General features: G+C 41.7%; 1 protein-coding gene across 1 annotated transcript in view; it reads right to left on the reverse strand.

Moving 5' to 3' along the window:
• Positions 1-27,869, reverse strand: part of SNTG2 (syntrophin gamma 2) — a 977,025-nt gene that overhangs the window by 427,720 nt on the left and 521,436 nt on the right. Inside the window, exons 7-8 of the mRNA XM_073576436.1 lie at positions 14,007-14,094; positions 10,539-10,630 (exon numbers count right to left, since the gene is read on the reverse strand). Of these exons, the coding sequence (XP_073432537.1) occupies positions 10,539-10,630; positions 14,007-14,094 (180 nt within the window). The remainder of the gene's footprint in view (positions 1-10,538; positions 10,631-14,006; positions 14,095-27,869) is intronic.

Consider the following 27,869-nt stretch of genomic DNA (forward strand, 5'->3'; position numbering starts at 1 on the left):
TCCTCAAGCCTGTGGTACTCAATCGGTTTCATCCTTCATCCAGCCTGTTGGCATGGGGGATGAATTTGAGGTGAATGAAATCCTGGCCTTGAAGAAGGTAAGAGGGAAAACGCTCTTCCTAATTGATTGGAAGGGCTTTGGCCCTGAAGACAGGTCATAGGAACCCAGGGAAAATATCCCAGCACCCCAGATTTTGTCTAAGTTTCTTTCCAGCCTTAGAAAGAGGGGGCGTAAAGAGTGGGGTACTGTCATGCCGCTCTCTCCCGGGGCCAGGACTCAGTGCCCGACGTCACCACTTCTGGTGCCGTGGCCACTCCAGGGTTCCCATCGGGTGTGCACAAGCATCTTTCGCACTTGATCCTATGGCTGTCCGTCTTTGTTAAGTGCGCATGCGCTCTCCTCTCTGCCCTGACTGCAAACGCGTCATCTCTATGGTCCTTGAGGACCTTACCGGGAAGTCCCAGCACTCTTGCCCTATATCAGGCTGCGTCTTCCTGTAGGAGGTGCCTGATTATTGTTGTGCTTCCTTGCTAGGACTGCTTGATCCCTGCTTGGCCGCTCTCTGTATTCAGGTCCCCTGCCCTGTGCTCTGTCGTGCTTCTTAGCACATGCTCTGCTCCTGCCCTTTGCTCTGCCGTGCTTCTTAGCACATGCTCTGCTCCTGCCCTGTGCTCTGCCATGCTTCTTAGCACACGCTCTGCTCCTGCCCTGTGCTCTGCCATGCTTCTTAGCACATGCTCTGTTCCTGCTCTGTGCTCTGTCATGCTTCTTAGCACAGACTCTGCTCCTGTCCTGTGCTCTGTCGTGCTTCCTGGCACACACTCTGCTCCTGCATGTGCCCTGTTGTACTTCTTAGCACACCCTCTGCTTTGCCTTGCACCCAGGTTTGTTTCCCAGCATGCGCTCTGCTCTGCCTTTTACTCAGGTGTGCTTCCCAGCACGCGCTCTGCTTTGCCTCGTACCCGGGTGTGCTTCTCAATGCACGCCATATGCTCTCCTATACCCAGCGTGCCCCCGTGTACATGCCCTGCACTATCCAGTACCCAGCGTGCCTCCGTGTACACGCCGTGTAATGTCCTGAACCCTGCGTACCCCCATGTACAAACCCAGCATTATCCTATACCCAGCGTGCCCCTGTGTCCACGCTTTGTACACTCTTGTATCCTGCGTGCTCCCTCCTGCACATTGCTAAACACGCTCTCTCGTGTCCTCTGTGAGCTGGCCACCTAGTTCCAGCAGTCGTGGTACTCTACCCCCCTGGGTCTGCCCCTGACACTTCCTGTATAGGGAGTGGTCCTCACTAGGTCAGCTCGCCATGGGTGGGTTGGTATCACGACCCAAAGGGTCCACTCTAGGAGTCGTCACACTTTGGTCTTAGCCATGGTAAAGAGGTTGAGTGTGATTGATTGAGTGTGCGGACAGGTGTCTTTTTTACAGGTAACGAGCTCAAACAGGTGCAGTTATTACAAGTAATAAGTGCAGAGTAGGAGGGCTTCTTAAAAAAAAACTAACAGGTTTGTGAGTTCCAGAATTCTTGCTGGTTGGCAGGTGATCAATAAAATCAATAAAATGCAATTTAATTATTTAAAAATTATACAATGTGATTTTCTATTTTTTATTTTTCGATTCTGTCTCTCATAGTTGAAGTGTACCTACGATCAAAATTACAGACCTATCCATTCTTTGTAGCTAGGAATGCTTGCAAAATCGGCAGTGTATCAAAAACGTATTTTCCATTTTCCCCACTGTATATACATATTCAGTCATTGCTGTTAGGAGAAGGTGCCTTCAAATATGAGAGACCTGAAGCCGTTCGCAAAAGAAGAGTGGTCCAAAATTCCGGTTGAGAGGTGTAAGAAGCTTGCTGGTTAATATAGGAAGTGATTGATTCCAATTATTTATTCCAAAGGGTATGCAACTAAATATTAAGTTGTGGGTGCCAACATTTTTGTCTGGCCCATTTTTGGGGTTTTGTGTGAAACTATGTCCAATTTGCCATTTTTTCTATGTTTTTCATGTTATTCTAATACACAGAAAGGAAATAAACATGTGTATAACAAAACATGTGTAATTGCAATAATTTTCTGTAAGAAATACCGTACTTCATTTTCTGGACCAATTTCAATGGTGTCAACACTTTTGTCTATGACTGTGTACATATATATATATATATACACTGCTCAAAAAAATATGGTGAACTCTATGATACCACATCGTAGATATCACTGAATGAAATATCACAGCTGCAAATCTTTATTCATTACAAAGTGGCACGCTTTGAGAACAAGAAAACATAAAAATGATCAATGTAAATCAAAATTAAATTCCCATGGAGGTCTGGATTTGGAAGGATACTCAAAATCAAAGTGGAAAATAAAATTACAGGCTGATCCAACTTCAATGGAAATGCCTCAAGACAAGGAAATAATGCTCAGTAGTGTGTGTGGCCTCCACGTGCCTGCTTAACCTCCCTACGACATCTGGGCATGCTCCGGATGAGTTGGCGGACGTTGTCATGAGGGATCTCCTCTCAGACCTGGACTAAAGCATCCGCCAGGACAGTCTATGGTGCAACGTGACGTTGGTGGATAGAGCGAGACATGATGTCTCAGATGTGCTCAATCGGATTCAGGTCTGGGGAATGGGTGGGTCAGTCCATAGCTTCAATGCCTTCATCTTGCAGGAACTGCTGAAAAACTCCAGCCACATAAGGTCTGGCATTGTCCTGCATTAGGAGGAACCCAGGGCCAACCACACCAGCATATGGTCTCACAAGGGGTCTGAGAATCTCATCTCGGTACCTAATGGCAGTCAGGCTACCTCTGGCGAGCACATGGAGGGCTGTGCGGCCCTCCAAAAGAAATGCCACCCACACCATTACTGACCCACTGCCAAACCGGTTATGCTGAAGGATGTTGCATGCAGCAGATCGCTCTCCACGGAGTCTACAGACTCTGTTACATCTCTCACATGTGCTCAGTGTGAACCTGCTTTCATCTGTGAAGAGCACAGAGTGCCAGTGGAGAATTTGCCAATCCAGGTGTTCTGTGGCAAATGCCAAGCGTCCTGCACAGTGTTGGGTTATGAGCACAACCCCCATCTGTGGACGTCGGGCACTCAGACTATCCTCATGGAGTCGGTTTCTAACCGTTTTTACAGACACATGCACATTTGTGGCCTGATGGAGGTCATTTTGCAGGGCTCTGTTCCTCCTTGCACAAAGGCTGAGGTAGTGGTCCTGCTGCTGGGTTGTTGCCCTCCTACGGCCCCCTCCACATCTCTTTGTGTACTGGCCTGTCTCCTGGTAGTGCCTCCAGCCTCTGGACACTACGCAGACAGACACCGCAAACCTTCTTGCCACAGCTCACATTGATGTCCCATCCTGGATGAGCTGCACTACCTGAGCCACGTGTGTGGGTTGTAGAGTCCTTCTCATGCTGCCACGAGGGTGAAAAGACAACCAACATTCAAAAGTGACCAAAACATCAGCCAGAAAGCATCGATACTAAGATGTGGTCTGTGGTCCCCACCTGCAGAACCACTCCTTTATTGAGTGTGTCCTGATAATTGCCAATAATTTCCATCTGTTGTCTATTCCATTTGCACAACAGCATGTGAAATTGATTGCCAATCAGTGTTGCTTCATAAGTGGACAGTTTGATTTCACAGAAGTTTGATTTACTTGTAGTTATATTCTGTTGTTTAAGTGTTCCCTTTATTTTTTTGAGCACTGTATATATATATAATATATATATATGTATACATACAGTGCTCAAAAAAATAAAGGGACCACTTAAACGACACGATATAACTCCAAGTCAATCATACCTCTGTGAAATCAACCTGTCCAGTTATGAAGCAACACTGATTGTGAATCGATTTTTCCTGCTGTTGTGCAAATGGAACAGACAACAGATAGAAATGATCGACAATTAGGAAGACACCCTCTATAAAGGAGTGGTTCTACAGGTGGGGACCACATACCATTTCTCATCCTTTTGGCTGTTGCTTTGGTCCCTTTTGCATTTTGTCATTGCTCTCATCCTTAGAGGTACTGTACAGTAGCATGAGGCAGTGTCTACAACCCACAGAAGTTGCTCAGGTAGTGTAGCTTATCCAGGATGGCACATTAATGTAAGCTGTGGCAAGAAGGGTAGCTGTGTCTGTCAGCATAGTGTCCAGAGGATGGATGCGCTACCAGGAGACAGGCTAGTACAACAGGAGACGTGGAGGGGGCCGTAGGAGGGCAGTAACCCAGCATCAGGACCGCTACCTCCGCCTTTGTGCATGGAGGAACAGGAGGAGCACTGCCAGAGCCCTGCAAAATGACCTCCATCAGGCCACAAATGTGCATGTGTCTGCACAAACCGTTAGAAACCCACTCCATTAGGATGGCCTGAGCGCCCGACATCCACAGATGGGGGTTGTGCTCACAGCCCAACGTCGTGCAGGACACTTGGCATTTGCCAGAGAACACCAGGATTGACAAATTCGTCAGTGGTGCCCTGTGCTCTTCACAGATGAGAGCATGTTCACACTCGGCACATGTGACAGATGTGACAGAGTCTGGAGACTCCATGGAGAGCGATCTGCTGCCTACAATATCCTTCAGCATGACCGGTTTGGCAGTGGGTCAGTAATGGTGTGGGTGGCATTTCTTTGGAGGGCCGCACAGCCCTCCATGTGCTCGCCAGAGGTAGCCTGACTGCCATTAGGTACCGAGATGAGATTCTGCTGGTGCAGTTGGCCCTGGGTTCCTCCTAATGCAGGACAATGCCAGACCTCATGTGTCTGGAGTTTGTCAGCAGTTCCTGCAAGATGAAGGCATTGAAGCTATGGACTGGCCTGCCCATTACCCAGACCTGAATCCAATTGAGCACATCTGGAGCATAGAATCATAGAATCATAGAATCAAAGAATCGTAGAGTTGGAAGGGACCTCCTGGGCCATCAGGTCCAACCCCCTGCTCAAAGCAGGATTCGCTAAATCATCCCAGTCAGATGTCTGTCCAGCCTCTGTTTGAAGACTTCCATTGAAGGAGAACTCACCACTTCTCGTGGCAGCCTGTTCCACTCATTGATCACTCTAACTGTCAAAAAGTTTTTTCTAATATCTAATCTGTGTCTCCTCCCATTCAGTTTCATCCCATTGCTTCTAGTCTTTCCTTGTGCAAATGAGAATAAAGTTGATCCTTCTACAATGTGACAGCCCTTTAGATATTTGTAGACAGCTATTAAGTCTCCTCTCAGTCTTCTCTTTTGCAAACTAAACATTCCCAAATCCTGCAACCTTTCCTCATAAGACAGGGTTTGCAGACCGGTCACCATTCTGGTCGCTCTTTTCTGAACTTGCTCCAGTTTGTTGATGTCTTTTTTAAAATCTGGTGCCCAAAACTGGACACAATATTCCAGATGAGGTCTGACCAAAGAGGCGTAGAGGGAAATAATGACTTCACGTGATCTAGACTGTATGCTTCTGTTAATACATCCTAGAATTGCATTTGCCTTTTTTGCTGCTGCATCACACTGTTGACTCATATTCAGTCTGTGATCTATTAGTATACCCAAGTCTTTTTCACATGTGCTGTCACTTAGCCCTATTCCTCCCATTCTGTATATGCTTTTTTCATTTTTATTGCCCAGATGTAGTACTTTGCATTTCTCCCTGTTAAAAACCATTCTGTTAGTTGCTGCCCACTTCTCCAGTTTATTTATATCTTTTTGAATCCTCTCTCTCTCTTCTCTAGTATTAGCTATCCCTCCTAGCTTTGTGTCATCAGCAATTTTAATCAGTTTACCCTCAATTCCTTCATCTAAATCATTGATAAAGATGTTGAACAATACAGGGCCCAGGACAGAGCCCTGTGGTACCCCACTTGAGACATTCTTCCAACTGGATGTGCAGCCATTTACGACCACTCTTTGGGTCCGATCACTAAGCCAGTTATGAATCCACCTAACAGTTGCCTTGTCCATTCCATACTTAGTCATTTTTTCAATAAGGATTGTATGAGAGACTTTGTCAAATGCTTTGCTGAAGTCAAGATATACTATATCTACAGCATTTCCTTGATCCACCCAATCAGTGATTCCGTCATAGAAGGAAATTAAGTTAGTCTGACATGACTTATTAGTTAAAAACCCATGCTGACTCTGTTTAATCACTTCATTCTTATCCAGGTACTGACATACATGTTGTTTAATAATTTGTTCAAAGATCTTTCTTGGTATAGAAGTCAGACTCACCGGCCTATAGTTGCCTGGGTCCACCTTCTTCCCCTTTTTGAAGATAGGAACAACATTTGCTCTTCTCCAGTCTTCTGGCACTTCTCCTGTTCTCCAAGAATTTTCAAAGATTATGGAGAGGGGTTCAAAAATTTCTTCTGCTATCTCCTTCAGTACTCTGGGGTGTAATTCATCTGGACCTGGAGACTTGAATTCATTTAGGTTAGCTAAGCGTTTCCTCACTATCTTTCTGTTTATAGATATTCTGGATTCTTCTATTCCCTTAATAGGACAGTGAAGAACAGTTGATGCTACATTTCCTTTCTGAGAGAAAACAGATGCAAAATAGGAATTTAAAAGTTCAGCCTTCTCAACATCTTGTCTTACCATTTTATCATTTTCATCCTGTAAAAATCCTATAGCATCTTTGACTTTTCTTTTACTTTTGACATATCTCCCAAATCCTTTATTATTGCTTTTGACATCTCTTGCAAGCCTCAATTCATTTTCAGCTTTAGATAATCTGATTTGTGCCCTGCAGGTTCTGCAGACAGCATTATATTCTTCTTTAGATATGCCTCCCTCTTTCCATTTTATAAACATTTTTTTCTTCCTTTTTAGCATGTGCTTAAGTTCTGTGTTCATCCATCCTGGTTTCCTTAAATGCTTCCTATTCTTCCCTCTTTTGGGAATTGTTAACAACTGTGCTTTGAGAATTTCATTTTTCAAGATTTCCCATCCTTCCTGGACATTTTTGTCTTTAAGGATATCCAGCCATTGGATCCCTCCAATTCTCTTTCTGAATCCCTTAAAATCTGCCTTTCTGAAATCTAACCTTGACATCTGAGTCTTCACAGGTCTTCCGCCTCTAGTTATCCAAAATTCTAAAATAGCATGGTCGCTACCTCCTAGGGTCCCAGCCACTTTTACCTCCTCAACCATTTCCTCCCTGTTTATAAGGATTAGATCCAAGGTAGCAGTTCCCCTTGTTTTCTCCCCTACCTTTTGGAAGATAAAGTTGTCAGCAAGAGAGGATAAGAATTTCCTTGACCTGTTAGTTTTGCCTGAGAGAGATTCCCAAAAAATGTCTGGATAGTTGAAATCTCCCATGACAACTATGTCATATTTTTTGGAGAACTTGGCTATTTGATGCATAAAGAGTTCATCCATGTCTTCAGCTTGCACAGGCGGCCTGTAGTAAATGCCTACAATGGTGTCCTTTCCATTGTTCTGTCCTTGTATTCTTACCCAAACAGTTTCCACAGAACTCCCAGTCTCAGAAGCTTCAATCTCTGTGCAGATATACACGTTTCTAACATACAATGCGACACCCCCTCCTCGTTTATCAAGTCTGTTTCTTGCAAATAAGTTGTATCCTTCTAGTCTTGTATTCCAATCATGTGTATTGTCCCACCAAGTTTCAGTGATTCCAATGACATCATATTTCTTTTCCTGTGTTAGTAGTTCCAATTCTCCTTGTTTGTTGCCCATGCTTTGTGCATTAGTATAGAAACATTTTATAGTTTGTGATAGGTTTCTCTTTCACCAATATTTTTATTAATTAGATTCTTTTGTCTTTGTTCTTCCTTTCCACTTCTAATAGCAGAGTTCTCAATAGCATTTGTCATTTGTATGGCTTTTTCTGGCCTTTTGCTTCCCTTCCCACATTGTTCTAGTTTAAAGCTCTCCTGATGAGTATAGCAAGGCGACTTCCAAATACATGCTTTCCAGTCTTCGTAAGGTGCACCCCATCTCTAGCAAGTAGTCCATCGTATAAGTAATTCACTCCGTGATCCAGAAATCCAAATCTTTGCTGACGGCACCATCGACGTAGCCAGTTGTTCACCTGCAGAATCTTATTCCACCTCCTTGTTCCATGGCCATCCACTGGGAGGATGGAAGAGAAGACCACCTGCGCTCCCAGTTCTTTCACTTTCTTGCCTAAGTCTTCAAAGTCTCTGCAGATGGTTTCCAGGTCATTTCCATTGGTGGATGGACATTCTTGCTCCATCCACCAATGTCACATTTCACCACAGACTGTCCAGGAGATGATGGATGTTTTAGTCCAGGTCTGGGAGGAGATCCCTCAGGAGAACATCTGCCGCCTCATCAGGAGCATGCCCAGGCATTGTAGGGAGGTCATACAGGCACGTGGAGGCCGCACACAATACTGAGCATTATTTCCACTTTAATTTTGTCTTGGTTTGCTTTTCATTTGATTTTCATTTTGACTTGTTTCCACTTTTATTTTGGGGGTCTCTCCAAATCCAGGCCTCCATTGGTTCAAAAATGTCACTTCCATTGATCATTTTTGTGTGATTACGTTGAAAGCACATTCAACTTTGTACAGAACAAAGTATTCAGTATTCAATGAGAATATTTCATTCATTTAGATGTTTGAGCTGTGTATATATATATATATATATATATACAGTATATATACACTGTATATATACATATATATGTGCTGTATATAGTGAAGATCTGAGGTTGAGGGTTATAAAAATCACCTAGAGAGGTTAACGATGCAACTATTTTTATTCCATACATCCATGGTTGTAGAGCAAATCCATGTAAGTGGCCAACATACAATGTCCTCATTCCACAAGTTCCCAATCTGAGATTGGTAGTTCCACTGGCCCAATACCAGGCGATACCCACTGTCTCCCAACATTTGGGTGGCCCACAGCTTTTGGTATCTCCAGCCGTTATAGTGTGCAGTCAAAGTTTAAGTTCCTCCAGGCGATGGATACCATGAACGTAGTTCATAGATAACGCTCCAGCCAACAATCAATTTCCAAAACTCCATAGATCATATATCCCAGCTTGGATCTTCTCACGTCAAAGTCACTCCAACAACTGCCTCATTCAACCCCTGTGTCTCTTTCTCCCTCCCCTTAAACATTTTTCTTTAGTTCACAGAACAAAGCATATTCCAACACATGGGGCTGTATATGAGATCCCCTGTGGTGACAACTCTCCTGGGTCTACTATCTCCATCCACCCAATGGGCCTAGGCTGGTAGAACAATGGATTGATAGGATGATTGCTTTACAGTTACCCTTACCAGTCTACTGTCTGGCCTTAGCTATACATAAGATCTAGCCTGCTCCTCTTCCTCTGCTTACTGTCACTAAATGGAAACATTGATTCCTGAGGATGAACTGACAATCAAGTGAATCACTAATAAAACACAGCAAGAAAATATCTAATAAAGCACAACAAAACCGGTGCTCCGTGCTGGAAAAAGTCTCTATCTCTTAGAGCTGTGGTCTCAGCTCTATGTCCATTTGTCCTATAGTCTTTAGGAATTGGCCATATCCATATACACTCACTGGCCACTTTATTAGGTACACCTGTCCAACTGTGTGTTAAGACTTAATTTCTAATCAGCCAATCACATGGCGGCAACTCAGTGCATTTAGGCATGTAGACATGGTCAAGACAATCTCCTGCAGTTCAAACCGAGCATCAGTATGGGGAAGAAAGGTGATTTGAGTGCCTTTGAACGTGGCATGATTGTTGGTGCCAGAAGGGCTGGTCTGAGTATTTCAGAAACTGCTGATCTACTGGGATTTTCACGCACAACCATCTCTAGGGTTTACAGAGAATGGTCCGAAAAAGAAAAAAAATCCAGTGAGCGGCAGTTCTGTGGCCGGAAATGCCTTGTTGATGCCAGAGGTCAGAGGAGAATGGGCATACTGGTTCGAGCTGATAGAAAGGCAACAGTGACTCAAATTGCCACCCGTTACAACCAAGGTAGGCAGAAGAGCATCTCTGAACGCACAGTGCGTCGAACTTTGAGGCAGATGGGCTACAGCAGCAGAAGACCACACTGGGTACCACTCCTCTCAGCTAAGAACAGGCATCTGATGGCTACTTTCAGCAGGATAATGCGCCATGTCATAAAGCTCGAATCATCTCAGATTGGTTTCTTGAACATGACAATGAGTTCACTGTACTCAAATGGCCTTCTCAGTCACCAGATCTCAATCCAATAGAGCATCTTTGGGATGTGGTGGAACGGGAGATTCGCATCAGGGATGTGCAGCCGACAAATCTGCGCCAACTGTGTGATGCCATCATGTCAATATGGTCCAAAATCTCTGAGGAATGCTTCCAGCACCTTGTTGAATCTCTGCCACGAAGAATTGAGGCAGTTCTGAAGGCAAAAGGGGGTCCAACCCGTTACTAGCATGGTGTACCTAATAAAGTGGCCAGTGAGTGTATATTGTATTATTATTATTATTATTATCAAAATCATTTTCACAACATTACAAAAATAATATTGTTAGTGAAACATTTATTACATACTGTATTAGAAGTGTTTCCGTTCAAATGTAAACCACTGTCAAAAAGAGGAGATGAAGTACCACTGCTGTGATCACTGGGTGGGTCTGGGGAACCTAAAAAAAAATGCAAAAAGTAGTTAAATTTTATTTCTGGAAGCTCATGTTTTATAAACTCTCACATATGCAGTTTCAAAGAATTCACTACTTAAATAGTACCTTAAAAACTCGTGTATAAGCCGAGTTTTTCAGCACTTTTTTTGTGCTGAAAACGCCCCCCTCGGCTTATACAGTCAATGTCCCAGAAAGCCAGCGGGGAAGGGGGAATGGAGGATCACAGGGACAGGAGCCGCCGGCTTCCAGTACACATCATACTCACCTACCTGCGCGCCCTGGTGCGGGCACTGCATCTCGTTCTGGCCGCTGTCGCCAGCAGCTCTTCCTGCCGATCGATCACGTGGCCCCGCTCATTAAGGTAATGAAAATGCATGCCTCTCCACTCCCATGACAGGGACAGGGAGGCATGCATACAATGACAGGGACGGGAAGCCATGCATACAATGACAGGTACGAGAAGCCATGCATACAATGACAGGGACGGGGAGCCATGCATACAATGACAGGGACGGGGAAGCATGCATACAACGACAGGGACGGGGAGGCATGCATACCAATGACAGGGACGGGGAAGGCAAGCTTGCAATGACAGGGATGGAGGAGCCATGCATACAATTACAGGGATGAGGGGACAATGCATACCCAGCTTATACTCAAGTCAATAAGCTTACCCAGTTTTCCATGGCAAAAGTAGGTGCCTCGGCTTATACTCAGGTCAGCTTATTCTTGAGTGTATACGGTAAGTGTCATTTTAAAAATGGAAAATGTCAACGACAACAAAGAAAGCGATCAGCCAAACTCTACTACTCTTGGATGGTAAGGGACTTTCTATGAGCCCATTTTTAACTAACACTGGCTCTCAGCGAATAGACGTGTTAGATACAGAAAGGTGATGTACATGTAGGTTACATGTTGGGTGCTGGTGTATGAGGTTAAGCCCGAGCCAAGCACAGTTAGTGTTGGCTGTGTTATCTAGCCATCACCTGCTTGTACCTGCAGCGATTAAAGCTAAATCCTGAGAAGACACAAACAGTAACGACTTTGGCGTTTAAGTGGTTAGACAGAGCAGAGTCCCCCCTCTATCAATCCATAATGCCACCTGCAGCTCATTTACAGTGAATTGACTGTATAGTAGAGATCTACAGATATAGCTTCATTTGAAATTGGTATTTTTACAATATATTACAAGAGAATATTGAAGAATATTTTACCTGTTTAAGTTCCCCTAGATGAATTAACAAAAATGTTAAAAAAAGTTTAAAAAAGATTAAAAAATTTGTATCAATATGAAAAAAAAAGTAAATGTAAAGTAAAAAGAAAAAATGTAAGGTTCAATATGACCTCATTTGTCCTCTATGGTAAAGACACACAAAAAAAGGAATAAAAATGAAAATATTGCCTTTTTTCAGTCACTACCAACAAATCTAATAAAAAGCAATGCCTCGCTAAAAAAAAAAAAAAAGAAAAGTCAGCAAATATCTTTACTGACAGACAAAAACATTAGGGGTCTCAAATATGGGACACACACTATATTTTTTTTAAAAACCTTTTTGTTTTTTTTAAAAGCAGCAAAACATAAAATGCCATAACTGTATAAATGATCATTTCAGGTTGAATAAAGTTACTAGGCCAATACTAAAAAAGAAATTAATTGAGTCAAATGTACTTTTTCTCTATTCCCTACCAAACAAAGAACTATTTTTCTAATTTTTCCATACATTTAGACCACATTCATCAAGGCCGGTGGTTTTCACTTTGATCACGGTGAGGAAGCATGATGGAGTTAGACGCTCCTGATTCAATAAGAGGTGCATGACTCTCAATGAATTAATTAATTGTCTGAAAAGTGGTGTGCACTGCCATTTCTGCCTTGCCACAAAGTTTACCTCCGATCAATTACTGGAGATAGATTTGTGGGGAAGCAAATGCCGCTGTTCATCATACCGAAGATGTGAGGATTGGGGGTTGTCACACTACACATTTTGTTGAAGCTGGGCAAAATGGCATGAGAACACCAAAAGTCACAGTGCTTTATTACTAAGGAAACTTGGCACTCAACTTATAGAGCCCTTATTCAGATGAAGTTTATTATGGCAGTCGGTCCGTTATAGACCTTCATCTGTCCGACTGCTGTAGGTATCGTGGAAAAGTATAGAACAAAAGCGCTATGTAGGCTCCTATTGTAATGCTGTTTCCAAGGTGTCCGACATGACAAGCGGTGGATACCGCGTCCATCCTGACACATTGAACCACTGATCACCAATGCCTTAATTGGATCCTAGCATTCGGGCTCAGAAAATATAAATAACAGATTCACCCTCACTGTGAACTAAACCGCATAGTCCTTCTATTATACTCCTTGGAAACAGCATTACAATAGGAGCCTACCTAGCACTTTTGTTCTCTACATTTCCACCATACCTATAGCAGTGGGACTGATGAAGGTCTATAACGGACCAACTGCCATAATAAACTTCATCTGAATAAGGACTCTATAAGTTGAGTGCCAAGCTTCTTTATCAATTCACATTGGTCTGGGTAACCTACTTGTGCACCCTACAATGCCATGCCATACTGCACATTAGCGTTTTATTACAGCATCGCTTTGTGCCCAAACTTGTGACTTTTTAAGGCTTTTATGGTGGAAATATTGTATAAAGGTTTTGATAAATTGAGCCCCAAATATGGTAACTTTAATGGTGATGTTAAAAATGACAATTTATCCTGCAAAAATAAGCTGTGTAAACAAAAGGAAAAACAATACAAGAAAAAAAAAACGTGTGTGGAAACGAGATGTTTGTGTCTGGAAGGGGATACATTTCTATTCACAGAGGTCCCACTACTGGTAATTACATAGATCTAGCATTTTAATACAGAGAACTATTGCTGTACATAAGGAAGCAGAGTAAAAAATATAGCGAACCCGAATAATATGTTATAAGCTTATGTGCACATTTATGAGAAATTTTGTATTTGTTGGAGTTCTCACGGGAGGGTGGATATCACTCTGAGTTAGGGTATGAAACCCTCTGATGTTTTGGTAGGTTTATAAGAAAATCTATTCACCTCATTACCAGCTTTGTTCAGTGGGATACAAATGGGAAACATGCTTCAAATTCTGAGTATATACTATCAAAATGTCATCAAACGCCTTCTAATGGCGAAATCCGATCTATGTGTATCTGTACGGAAAATGACCCTGCTGTGACAGCAGGATCAGATCCAGGAAAAGGAAGATGAATCAAGCTAACATATCAAAGTTTGTCATTTTAGTCTGTCCAGCTTGTATATAACAGTGCAACAAATCTTTGGATCTCAATTCCCCCCCCCCCCAAAAAAAAAAAAAAAACTGTACTTTTTTTTTAAGTCTCCTTACCTAGCGGGAGCTTTAGAAATGAAGGTGCTTCCTTGAAATAGTAAACAGTAATGGTGACTTCATCTCCAGCATTCCGCAGTAAATGAACCTGGTGTGAATTCAACAAACATGAAAGAAAAGTGAAGCCCCACAGACTGGAAATAGAATACATTCAATGGTCTGAAAAATCTCCAACTGAAGATTGGTATGTACAGTCGTGGCACGTTAATGCATTACATGAAACACATAGTACAGAAAAATAAAGCTACCTATAGAGCAGGAATGAACACAGATTTAAATACAAGCGCACAATGAGTGTTGTAGTTGCTGTAGGAACTAGTAGAATATATTTAAATGGAATCTGTCACCAGATTTTTGCTAACGCATCTGAAAGCAGCTTGATGTAGGGGCAGAGACCCTGATCAATGACTGGGCTCCTTGCTGCAGCTTGGATAAAATCACTAATTTATCTGCTGCACATCTACCAGTTCTCTGAATGCTGAGCTCTGTATAACCCCGCCCACACTACTGATTGGCAGATTTCTAAGTACACTGTGCATAGACAGAAAGATGCCAATCAGTAGTGGGGGCGGAGTTACACAGAGCTCATGAATAAGGAGGACTACCTGGTAGCAGGTTTGTTAATCCTTTAGTGATAATCTCTTGTTGATAAATCAGTGATTTTATCAAAAATACATCAAGCAGTCCAGAAAATGACACACAGCTTTTTAGTAAGAGCCTGGTGACAGATTCCCTTTAGACAGAATCTGTACACTCTTCTGATATATCTGTTTATAGAAAATACTTTTATTCTTCATGAAATCACCACTCTTATTCCTGGAAGAAACGTCCAAATAATTTTAACATTAAGGGGGCATTTAGACAATGCAGAAGGGGTCCCCTGTAGCCTTCAACATTATTTTATAGTATGCAGTCTTTGCATCAGGCACAAGAAAAGAGACTTGGGCAGCAGCATGTTTTCTATGTCTCTTCTAAAATTCAGTCTGCAGAAATTCTCTCTCTGCCAAAAGGCATTTCATAAATGTTCACAATTCTCTGTTGTCAAACCCATAATAATCCTAAATAATGCAACAAAGCAAATACAGATGAAGAAAGATATATGAGAGGGAAGCTGCAGCATAATCTCTGTCAATAAATAAAGCGATTATAACATTGTCCCTCCACATCTCAGTAGGGTTTATCCAATTCCAAACCTATAACATCTTTTATAGGTATTAGAGATTAGCGGATCTTTAACTTCAGCCAAGTTTTCCCTCAAAAAATGTGTTTCCCAATAATGAAAAGCTGGTAATTTCTTGGAAAGTGCACATGGGGGAGAGGAAAGAAAGAGAGAGAACTGTGCTGATTATAAAAGTTTATACATTAGAGAAGAGAAAGAGAAGACCTTGGTGACCATAAGAGCATATGCTCCACAATAAAGAGAGGACCATGCTGATTATAATAGCTCACACTCTACAGGAGAGAGAGAGAACCTGGCTGACCATAAGAGTTCATACTCTACAGAAGAGAGAAAGAAAGAAAGAAAGAAAGAAAGAAAGAAAGAAAGAAAGAAAGAAAGAAAGAAAGAAAGAAAGAAAGAGAAAACCTGGTAATCATAAGAGTTTAAACTTTACTGTAGAGCGTAAACTCTTACCGGCAACAAAGTTCTCTCTCTCCTGTAGAGAGAGAGAGGGGACACCACACAGATCATAAGAGCTTACACTCTACAGAAGGAGTGTCACACTTGAAGAAGTTTGTCTTTCAGCCAAAATGCATTGGTATTTTTATTTTTATTTTTTTAATTAAATATCACCTTTCTTGGAAGAAAATTGCTTCACTACTCCTATTTTAATTTCTTATCCTGTGGTGGAAGCGCCATATCCCTGTATCCTTTTTTTTCCATGTCATATCACTGAGGTTCCACTGGAGGAATTTCCCTTTGCTCACAAGGTTGGCTCCACTTATTCCCCTAACCATACAGTGGTTATGGAAAGTATTCAGACCCCTTTAAATTTTTCACTCTTTGTTTCATTGCAGTCATTTGGTAAATTCAAAAAAGTTCATTTTTTTCTCATTAATGTACACTCTGCACCCCATCTTGACTGAAAAAAAAAGAAATGTAGAAATTTTTGCAAATTTATTAAAAAATAGTGCAAATCGAATTAATATTAATAGCGGGCAACCTACTCTATATCTCACTCAGCACCAGTGTGCTGAGGGATAAAGCAAGTCTAGTGGACATATCATGAAATAGCGGCCGCTAGTACAGGACGCTTATCTTACCCATGTATGACTGCTGGTGAGAGTGTCCAGGAGCAGCCATACTCTGTCTGCATCCCACTAATTCCGGTTTGTCTCCTCAGTGTGTCCGCAGTGCCTTTCCATGTCTTCTAGGATGATGCCAGTACCACCTGCACCGGTCCATGCCAGCTGCTGCCTGCTATCCGCTTCGGCTGCTAATCCTCTGCCAAATGCTTCGCCATCTGCGGTTCCTGCCAGCCCGCCAGTCCAGCCAAGTCAGCTTCCACATGTCCGGGATCTAACTGGAGGTAGCACCTTGTGTCCCCCAGGCTTCCCAATCTAGTCCTGTCTGAGGGGTCTTACTATGGAAGTCTGGGGCTCGCTCAGTTACGCCCCCTTCGGAGCCCTCCAGCAGTGGTCTTGTGGTTCCACGAAAATTGCTATAAACGAATGTACACTTAAACATCTGTGCCTCCATTTCCATTCGTTACACTCAGTACTGACCTCCATGGTACAAGGTACAAGGTATGATAATCAGCTATAAGTCATAGCTACAGAGCATTATGAGAAAGCCACAATGTAACACAAAAAGATCTTTGCCCACTTTCTGATGCCTATCAATTGTGGGAAATGGCGCTGGCAAAGATTTTTTTTTGCAAACTGCGAATCAAATCTCAAAGTGTTTGAAATTGAAAATTTCAGGAAACTCAACTCGAACTTGAGTCTCTGTTGATTGTTCCGCCCATCTATAATAGGTATGCCAATTATGTCAACATAGTCATATGTACAAAGTAAGTGTTCAGGCCAGGGTCAGATCAGTTTAATTTAAAACAGGGCCTGGTTAACTTAGAGTTAACAATCCCATCCCTTTCTATTAGTGTTAACTTTTCTAGTGATCTAGGGTAGGAAAAGAGTTAACTGTAATTTCCTTGGTTGTCCAAAATAGTTAAGAAGCTTATTGAAGAAATCAAAAGGTAAACTGTGTTTCTTCTGGGTGTCCACACAATTGCCCAGTTTGTTATACCCTTAAGATAGACGTTAGATGAAAGTCGGCCAACACTGCCGATTTCAGCATGACTAGCAGACCATCTAACATGTATGGGGCCTCTCACCTCTTTCCTGATTGGTGGAGAGAAGGATAAACCAGTTGGAATTTTTACACCTGATCGTTTTGCTTTCATGGGACAGATAGCCGTCTGCCAAATGAAAGCTCAGCCATGAACTATCTCTTGTGTGTGGACAGCTTGAGGCTATGTGCCCATGTATGTAGAATTTTCCTGAACAAAACCGGACTCCTTTGAAGGAAATCTGCATTTTTTTTCCGTGTTTTTTTCTGGAGCATCCTAATTCAATGAACATAGTGGCAAAACCGGAGATTTTCCTCAAAATTAATGAACATTCTGCGTTTTTTTCCGCAATGCGTTTTTTGTGGGAAAAAAAGCAGCATGGTCAGAAAAATTGCGGAATGCATTCTAATAATGGGATGCTTAATGTATGCATTTTTAAGCATTTTTTCAAGGAAAAACACTAAAAAAAGTGAAAAAATGTGAAAAAACCTGAACGTGGGCACACAGCCTGAAGGTTTCCCTGCACAAAAGCAGTTTATAAGGACAAGTTTAGTTTATTTTCACCCATAAAATAAAACCTTCTATAAATTACAGCAGGGTTAATAAGTCAGCGGCTTTCACTGCCACAAGGCTTCTGTCACTCAGTTAATCAGTGCATTTCAACTATATTTTTCATGAATGGTCACACCACTTAAGCACTGTATGTTTCCATGCTAATTACTATGTTAATAAGGCCTTCAAACTGCATTTAATTATCAAGATCTGAACATGTACCATTAGCTAATCAGGGGAAATCATATCCTCATGTATCAGAATATGGAGAGGAACCAATATATTATGACTGTTTATAATTAAAATGTTAAAACAGGAAGCACTTTGGTATTCTATACGATGATTAAATTGCAGGCCAATAACAGAAAACAATATGATGTCAAATATTAAGTTATTAAATATCTAGGAATAAAAGAAAAAAGGGTTCTTATTAATGCTTTACAAAAACAAAAAACAAATTGCAATTTAAATCGGGCTTTATTTTGGTGAAAAAATACCTAAAAAATAAATTAAAAAATGTACCATAATTATACAGCCCGATATTTGTCAAGAATGGTCAAAAGCTTAAAGGGTTTTTTCACTTTCAAGTGTCTCCATTCTATTGGCTAATACCAAGAAAATATAATAAAATCAGATGGTACTTATCCTCCTACTCCAGCTCTCTGATGATACCTCAGTCTCTATGTTTTGGTTGCAGCGCTGATGTCACAAATATAGAGTACATCATGGCTGCAGTCAATCATTAAGCGATGCTGCTTGTCCCATCTACATCAACAGGCATGTTGACCTCAGTGATTGGTTGCAGTGATGGTGTGTCCTGTAGTCATGACATCGCTGTCATCACTGGTCATCAGCTAAGCACATAGACCAGGACAGCATCGGAGAGCCTGCTCTAGACCTGGTGAGGATGAAAATCATCTGACTTCTCTCTATGCACAGGTGCCGGCTTGTGAATACTCTCATCAGCGCAGTCTGCTGTTGTTGCTATTAGCAAGACCAGGAGAATGCTGATGAGAGTAGTACTGTAGTCATCAGCCCACACTTGACCGGTGGTAACCTTTTTACCGCTGGTCACAGCTGCATCTGTGTGACAGCGTAGGAACTGCGGTGCTGTGACCTGATGTAACATCAGAAAGTTTAACGCTGATCAAAGATGATGCTTGCCACACCGTCACACAGATGAGAGTGTGGGAACCGCTGGATAATTGGGCCCCCCATTCATTTGGTACACAAACTGAACTTTTTTATAAAGTTCAGCCAAACCCCACGGACCCGAACATCCACAATTCTGCCCATCCTTACTCTTGTGCTTTTCCATGGATACAAACTACAAAAAATGCTGGTCATATGTAGTCTGATGCTGAAATCATATACTATATGTTGCAGCATTTATACCATTCTAGCAGGGCACTTTAAAATAACAAATGCTACACAGTCATTTGAGTTTTTTAGTGAACTGTGCTAGGGTACTCAATAAATTACTGCATTTTAAGCGAACCATTCTATTTGGACATCTACCTGGTGCTTTACTTTTTGGCTTACCGTTATATCACCGATATTCACACACAGACACTGCAATTGTTATTATGAAAAAATAAATATTTTTCTTGTATTAAAAATATATACCTCTCATAAATAATTAAAGTGTCTGGGATCATATTTTCTTGCTCAGAGCACAAGTGCATATGTTTAAGATATTATTAGTACTTTGCCAACATTAAAATAAATGCATTAAAAAGAAATACTGTATTACTTAGCCTATTAAACTATTAAAGCCTGATAATGTGGCCACAGAACAGAATGATAAAAAGTCAAAAATAGCAGGAAAAAGATATGCAATTTACACGCTGATATTGGGTTTTAGATAGATAAGAAGAAAGAAAGAAAGAAAGAAAGAAAGAAAGAAAGAAATAGGATCAGCTTAGAGGAAATTGTAATTGAAAGATTTTTAGGGCCCAATTCATCTTGATTCATGATTCTGGGTGTGCCTCGCCAAAAATCCTACCCTAGCTTTTAAGGTACTGTCACACTTAGCGATGTACCAGCGATCCCGACCAGCGATATGACGTGGTCAGGATCGCTGGTACATCGCTAAGTGGTCGCTAGTGAGCTGCCACACAGGCAGATCTCACTAGCGACATCGCTGGGGACGGGGGTCGCTACTTACCTGTCACACCAGGCGATACTGCGTCCTCCCGCCCGGCTCCACGCGTCGCTCGTTGTCACAGCAGGAAGCGCCGCAGGAAGCTGATGACGAGAAACAGTCCTGAACGTTCTCGCGCGATCAGCGATAACCAGCGGGGGAGCGGGTCGTTGGTACGTATCAGACACAGAGATATCGCTAGCAATATCGCTATAACGTCACTAGTTATAGCGATATTGCTAGCGATATCTCTTAGTGTGACATGCTCTTTACTCCACACACTGTCCTGCCTTGACCTATTTCAGCCCAATTTGTTGGAGCTTGTCAAAAATGGCATAAGAATGTCTAAAGTCGCCAAAATTTAGCTCACCCTCAAGTTGCGCCAAAATGATGCGACCTTTCAAAACTTTTTACACCAAAATACTGTCAACAACAAAAAAACTGACTGACATATCCTTTTTTGTCATTTGTATGTTTGCTAACTGACCGAGCACTCAGCCCTTTACCATGTGGTGATGTTAATTAGAACAGGTTCCTACCTACCTATAAATGCCGGCTTTACTGAGAGAGGTGTCCACATTCACCCAGGAATTCAGACATCTGCCTAAGGGAGGTATTCACATTGGTTGGGGACCCATCAGTCTTTTGAGACCACCTTGACGATGGTTCATGGGCAGACATTATTTGGCCAAATTTTGTGCAAAGTGTCTCATTCATTTTTTTCCTAATTTTCAAAAGCCGTATTGCTATTCATATTTCATATATTTCACATACTTTAGCACGATAGAGTGCAACCTTTTTTTGATAACCAAAATACTAGCGTAAATATTTTAAAGAATTGAGCCCTACGTTTCTACCACAAAACCAGCATTATTCCATACAAAAAATGAGACAGCATTGCGCTTTTGGAGTGTTGTTTCCTCACCCAGTAATAGTATAATTCCTTATTCCGGCTCCAATCTTTTCTTTCATAAGGTCCTGATTAGGTGTTAAGTGAAGTCTTGACATTGCAGGGTGACGAACATCATACAAACAGTTGTAGTCCAGCTCACAATGGTTGAGGCTTTTAATCATTCTCAGCACAGAAATGCCACTTATACCCCTTGTGGCCACTCAAATTGGCACTCACAATGATTCAAGCATGATACAGTTTTCTACGTATTTCAGCTATAATAAAAGGGGTTGTCTGCTACTAGGACAACCCCTTCCTCATCTGAATGGTTTGCCTCCATTAAAATAAAAATACCTATACTCACCTCCTGTGCCAGGGCTGTTCCAGCGGCGTAGGCATTCGCTCTCCTGGGGCTCACATTAGTATGTTTTGTAACGTGAGCCGTGTACTCAATCAGCGCTAGCCTCACTGTACCCTACTTTAGATGTTAAAGTAATCAAGGCAAAGTGACTGGACAGTCGCAGATCTCACCTCCTGTTAATTAGAAGGAATAGTGACACCAGTGCTGGTTGGTGCTCATGTGAGTCTCCTAAAAACAAGTGTCGACACCTCTAGAATAGCGCTAAGATGGTAGGTAAGTAGAAGTGTTTTTTTAATGGGGAAAACATTCAGTGAAAGAACGGATTGTCCTAATAGTTGACAACAACTTTTAAGGACTTTTTGTTGCCTGAACCACATAGCAAACTTCACCACGTATGGCCTTGGAATAGTGAGCGCTAACTTTTATGATATGGAATAAAACTTTTTTTTTATATTTTATTGAAAAATCAGCTGTAAAATATTCTATTTGTTATGAAGAACATCATGACATTGCATGAGGTCTAGTGAGCACTGAAGGAGCCAAAGAGTGGAGATGACTGAAGACAAAAAAGGAGACCGGAGCTGGAGGGAGGAAGCGAGCCGGCAGTGATCTTGTCAGTGAAGGCAGGTGAGGGCTGAGAGGAGCATAATAATTTTTACTTCATTTGTAAAGCCCCTGTCTGTTTTGCACTGTAGAGACCTTGAGCATAATTAACAGACTTTAATCAGCAATGGTAAGGTGTGCATATTTGAGGCATGTTAAAATCCTCCAAGAAAATGTCATTTTTTTTATAAATGAGTCTCCTGGATTTTCAGATAGCGATGGTGAGATCAGTAGCACAATATCTGTATAAAAGGATATTTCTGGATTATAAAACTGATGTCCTATCATTAGAATTGGACATTAATATTATATTGGTAAGGGTTTGAACTATCGGCATCACCACAGATCAACTATTTAAAAGGGATATGGTGCTCTTGTGAACATTGTGTCCACTTTATACACAAAGTACGAATGTTTATGGCAAGGTCGAAATTAGATCAGGAAATGGTAAAACCCTATACCAATGAAAATAACATATATATTATACATACATTTAAAGAATCACTATTCCCTGAGACATCTGCAGCTGAGAAATGTTCCTCTGGATGCATAGGTAAATATAATGGGTCTTTCAAGATTTTACAAAAAAAAGTGTGATTTTTAATTCATTATTTACCTTAAAGTCAACTAAAAATATAATATTTTAGTCTGAAAAGAGAAAAAAAGAGAAATCGCCAAGGTTTTGCCTTTATTCTCTATTTGATATTTGACAGTCCTGCTAAAGGAAACAAAAGCATTGACCTGAGATTATAATAAAGTCATGATTAAAACATCAGGGCCAATTGTGTGAGTGAGTTCAAAGGACTTTCTGCACCTTCAAAGCAAGGGTTAGCCCTGACGGTGATCCTTCAGTGGCTAGATACATTTCAAAGCCATGCACAGCATTCTATCATTCTTTAATATATTTCCTTTCCATTTATATTCAATAGCATTTTATTATGCAAGATAAATGGAACGTAATGGTTGAATAAAGGACATTTCTCAACTGGAGGTCCAAATGTGAAATAAAATTGCCCCATCAGCTTTGTGTGTCTAGTGCTACATGTTCCCCCTGGTGCTGCAGATCTTGAGTTAGAAATTAAGGTAGATATCTTTCTACTTGTAATGTGTATTTAATATTAAACTCCATCTTCCCCTTTTCCATTAGTCCCATTAGCATGGCCCTCTGTTATTATCAATAAAAAACTACAAATTGAACCCTTAAAGCCATGGCCAATTTTAAGGATTATTCTTTGACTTTTTCTTCCCATTTTCCAAGTGTCATAACTTCCTGGCAGAGGTGCAAAGAAGGGAATGATGAACTAACCAGGGCAACAAAGTTGCTGGTGGTTCGAAGAGGTGCAAATGTTAGATCAGTGGTCATAGAGAAGGATGTTAGAGCAGTCTAGACATGGGTTGATCTGGTGACATGCTCCTCCATTAGCAGACATTTTATGGACAGAAGTGCTGTGCAAGAAAATCTACATTAACAAGAGAAAGAGGCTCACTTCTTTAGGGAAAAAAGTTTGAGGGTCACAAACAGGGAGAGGGTGACACAAGGTAGTGTTGCATGGGAGAATCTAGATGCTCTATTAATGAGATAATGAGATATAAGATCCAGCAGCATGGAAGTTTGTGATGTCAAGGATTGAAGGAGTTTGTTACAGGGGGAGTAGACTATGTTGAAAACAGAAGACAGATCTATAAGAAGTACAGATTAATGTGAATTGGCTATAGCAGAGCAGAGACCAGTGACTTTGGTTGAGGAAGTTTGGAGGCAGAAGAAGCCAGAATGGAAGTAAGTCAAATATACGCATTTGATGAGAGATAGTAGGATTAATTCATAATGAACATGCCATTCATGGAGTTTAGAGAAAGATGGCAGTAACGAGACAGGGTCTTAGCTGGAAAAGGAGGATGAGTTCAAGGATGACCTTTTATGAATGGGTAGGAATTTTTCATGTCTAAGGCTACTTTCAGATTTGCGTTATGAGGCGCAGCGCAGGGCTGCTGCTAAGCTCTGCCCCCGGCCGAGCCTCCTCCGGTCAGCTCCTCCTATGGGTGCATGACGCTGCATGCGATCGGCGTACCCTATATTTAGCATTGGGTACTCTGGCCGTGCGCTAGTCTGCTTTTGCTGGCGCATGCGCCCTATTGGTGCTGCACCGAGCGCACAAAAATGCAACACTTTGTGTTTGGTGCACGTCGGCGCATGCGCCGGCAAAAGCAGATTAGCGCACGGCCAGTGTACCCAACGCTAAATATAGGGTACGCCGGTCGCATGCAGCGTCATCCACCCATAGGTGGCCGGGGCAGAGCTTAGTGGCGGCCCTGCGCTGCGCCTCATAACGCAAGTTTGAAAGTAGCCTTAAATGGTTTTATGGCACTTTAATCCGTGTACAAAATTCTTAGGCAAGTTGAATTTTTGATGATTTATTTTATTATTGAACAATTCCAGTGCTCTCAGTCAATCCAAAAGGTTAAAAAACCTTAAAAATGAGTGGAAGTAAAGGCACAGTTTTTTCTTTCTAATGAGAATAACAATTTGGGTTGAATTGTTATGCAAAAAAATTAAAAAAGTATGTTTTCCCATCTTAATTGTTTATTTTCATAGGTAAAGTGAGAATAATAATAATAATAATAATAATAATAATAATAATAATAATAATAATAAAGTTTCATAATCTATTGACAATCAACACCTGCACCAACCACAGCATCCCAGACACTGTTCAGAGAGGTGACTGACTTCATTCATGGTAAATCTCCCATTTAAGATGGGCTCACACATTCTCAATACGGTTTAGGCCAGGTGAGAAAGGAACCATGTCATTATTCTTTCATCTTTAAGGCTGTTTCTGTCAGCCAAGCAGTGAAGATTTTGGTGCTGTGATTGAGCATTGTCCAGCATAAACATCATGGTTTTCTTGAAAGATGCAGACTTTTCTTGTACTACTGCTTGAAGAAAGTGTCTTCTAAGAACTGGCAGTATGGTCAGTAGTTGATTTTGAGTCAATATTCAACCAACAAAAGTTCAACTAGGTCACCTTAAATAATACCAGCCCATAGCAGTACCCCACCTCTGCCTCGCTGGCATTTGAGTTGAAGTCCAGATCTGTGACATTACTGATCGAGGCATGGATCCATCCATCTGGTCTGTCAAGAATTACTTTCTTCTCACCAGTCCATAAAACTTTGAAAAATCCAGGTCTGAAGACCCCTATCAATGGCACAAAAACCCCTGAGAAGGACGTCATGATTAACCCCTTCACTCCCAAGGGTGGTTTGCACGTTAATTCCCGGGCCAATTTTTACAATTCTGACCACTGTCCCTTTATGAGGTAATAACTCTGGAACACTTCAACGGATCTAGGCGATTCTGACAATGTTTTCTCGTGACATATTGTACTTCGCTTTAGTGATAACATTTCTTTGCTATAACTTTCGTTTATTATGAAAAAAACGGAAATATGGCAAAAATTTAGAAAATTTCATACTTTAAATTTTTATGCCCTTAAACCAGAGAGTTACGTGACACAAAATAGTTAATAAATAAAATTTCCCACATGTCAACTTTACATCAGCACAATTTTGGAAACAAAATTTTTTTTTGCTAGGAAGTTATAAGGGTTAAAAGTTGACCAATTTCTCATTTTTGCAACAAAATTTACAAAACCAGTTTTTTTTAGGGACCACCTCACATTTGAAGTCACTTTGAGGGGTCTATATGGCAGAAAATACCCAAAAGTGACACCATTCTAAAAACTGCACCCCTCAAGCTTCTCAAAACTACATTCAAGAAGATTATTAACCATTCAGGCGCTTCACAGGAGCAGAAGCAACATAGAAGGAAAAAATTAACATTTAACTTTTTAGTCACAAAAATGATCTGTTAGCAACAATTTTTTAATTTTCCCAAGGGTAACAGGAGAAATTGGACCACAAAAGTTGTTTCCCAATTTGTCCTGAGCAAGCTGATACCCTATATGTGGGGGGACCACTGTTTGGGCGCACAGCAGGGCTCGGAAGGGAAGCAGCGCTATTTGACTTTTTCAACCTAAAATTGGCTGGAATTGAGATTGGGGGCTCGTCAAAGGCAACATGGCATCCAATGTGCCCAAACAGTGGAAACCCCCCACAAGTGACCCCATTTTGGAAACTAGACCCCCTAAGGAACTTATGTAGATGTGTGGTGAGCACCTTGAACCCCCTAGGGCTTCACAGGAGTTTATAACGCCCGGGCATGAAAATAAAAAATCATATTTTTTCCACAAACATGATTGTTTAGTCCCCAATTTTTATTCTCCCAAAGATAGCAGGAGAAATTGGACCACAAAAGTTGTTGTCCAATTTGTCCTGAGTACGCTGATACCCTATATGTGGGGGGGACCACTGTTTGGGTGCACGGCAGGGCTCGGAAGGGAAGCAGCGCCATTTGACTTTTTCAACCTAAAATTGGCTGGAATTGAGATTGGATGCCATGTTGCGTTTGATGAGCCCCCAATGTGACCAAACAGTGCAAACCCCCCACAAGTGACCCCATTTTGGAAACTAGACCCCCTAAGGAACTTATCTAGATATATGGTGAGAACTTTGAACCCCCAGGTGTTTCACTAAATTTTATACTGCCTAGGCATGAAAATAAAAAATCCTATTTTGTGCCCACAAAAATGATCATTTAGTCCCCAATTTTTAATTTTCCCAAGCATAACAGGAGAAATTGGACCCCAAAGCTTGTTGTCCAATTTGTCCTGAGTATGCTGATACCCCATATGTGGGAGAAAACTACTGTTTGGGAACATGTTGGGGCTCAGAAGGGAAGAAGTGACGCTTTGGAATGCAGACTTTGATGGAATGGTCTGCGGGCGTCATGTTCAGTTTGCAGAGCCCCTGATGTGGCTAAACAGTAGAAACCCCCCACAAGTGACCCCATTTTGGAAACTAGAGCCCCTAAGGAACTTATCTACATATGTGGTGAGAACTTTGAACCCCCCAGTGTTTCACTAAAGTTTATACTGCCCAGGCGTGAAAATAAAAAATCCTATCTTGTGCCCACAAAAATGAACGTTTAGTCCCCAATTTTTAATTTTCCCAAGCATAACAGGAGAAATTGGACCACAAAAGTTGTTGTCCAATTTGTCCTGAGTATGCTGGTACCCCATATGTAGGAAAAAAACTACTGTTTGGGCACACGTTGGGGCTCAGAAGGGAAGAAGTGACGCTTTGGAATGCAGACTTTGATGGAATGGTCTGCGGGTGTCATGTTCCGTTTGCAGAGCCCCTGATGTGGTTAAACAGTAGAAACCCCCCACAAATGACCCCATTTTGGAAACTAGACCCCCTAAGGAACTTATCTAGATATGTCGTGAGAACTTTGAACCCCCCAGTGTTTCACTAAAGTTTATACTGCCCAGGCGTGAAAATAAAAAATCCTATTTTGTGCCCACAAAAATGATCGTTTAGTCCCCAATTTTTAATTTTCCCAAGCATAATAGGAGAAATTGGACCCCAAAAGTTGTTGTCCAATTTGTCCTGAGTATGCTGGTACCCCATATGTGGGAAAAAACTGTTTAGGCACACGTCGGGGATCGGAAGGGAGTGACGTTTTGGAATGCAGACTTAGATGGAATGGTCTGCGGTTGTCATTTTCCATTTGCAGAGCCCCTGATGTGCCTAAACAGTAAAAAAACCACAAGTGACATTGTTTTGGAAACTAGACCCCCAAGGAACTTATCTAGATGTGCCCCAACTAATCTAATGTTTCCGGTAAAGTAATTTAGTAGTGCAATGAGGTGTGGTACAATTTGAAGCAATCCTTCATACACAGGCCAGGTTTTTCGGGGCAGGTGTCACATTGATAAATAGTGTCCTTGCGTATTCCATTTTTGTAACACACTCGGCACCTTTTTTGCGATTTACCTCTTTTTCCAGTTTGCGGGACCTCCCCTGGGAAATGCTGACCTGGTACAATACGAGCACCTTCAGTTCCGGAAGTTCTGGGGCCCGCTCCTTCCAGAGTGCCAAACATCAGGACCTTAACCACTAC

This window comes from Dendrobates tinctorius, unplaced genomic scaffold (genome assembly GCF_039654945.1).
Source record: "Dendrobates tinctorius isolate UK_male_01 unplaced genomic scaffold, ASM3965494v1 ptg000049l, whole genome shotgun sequence".
In the NCBI taxonomy this organism is placed as follows: domain Eukaryota; kingdom Metazoa; phylum Chordata; class Amphibia; order Anura; family Dendrobatidae; genus Dendrobates; species Dendrobates tinctorius.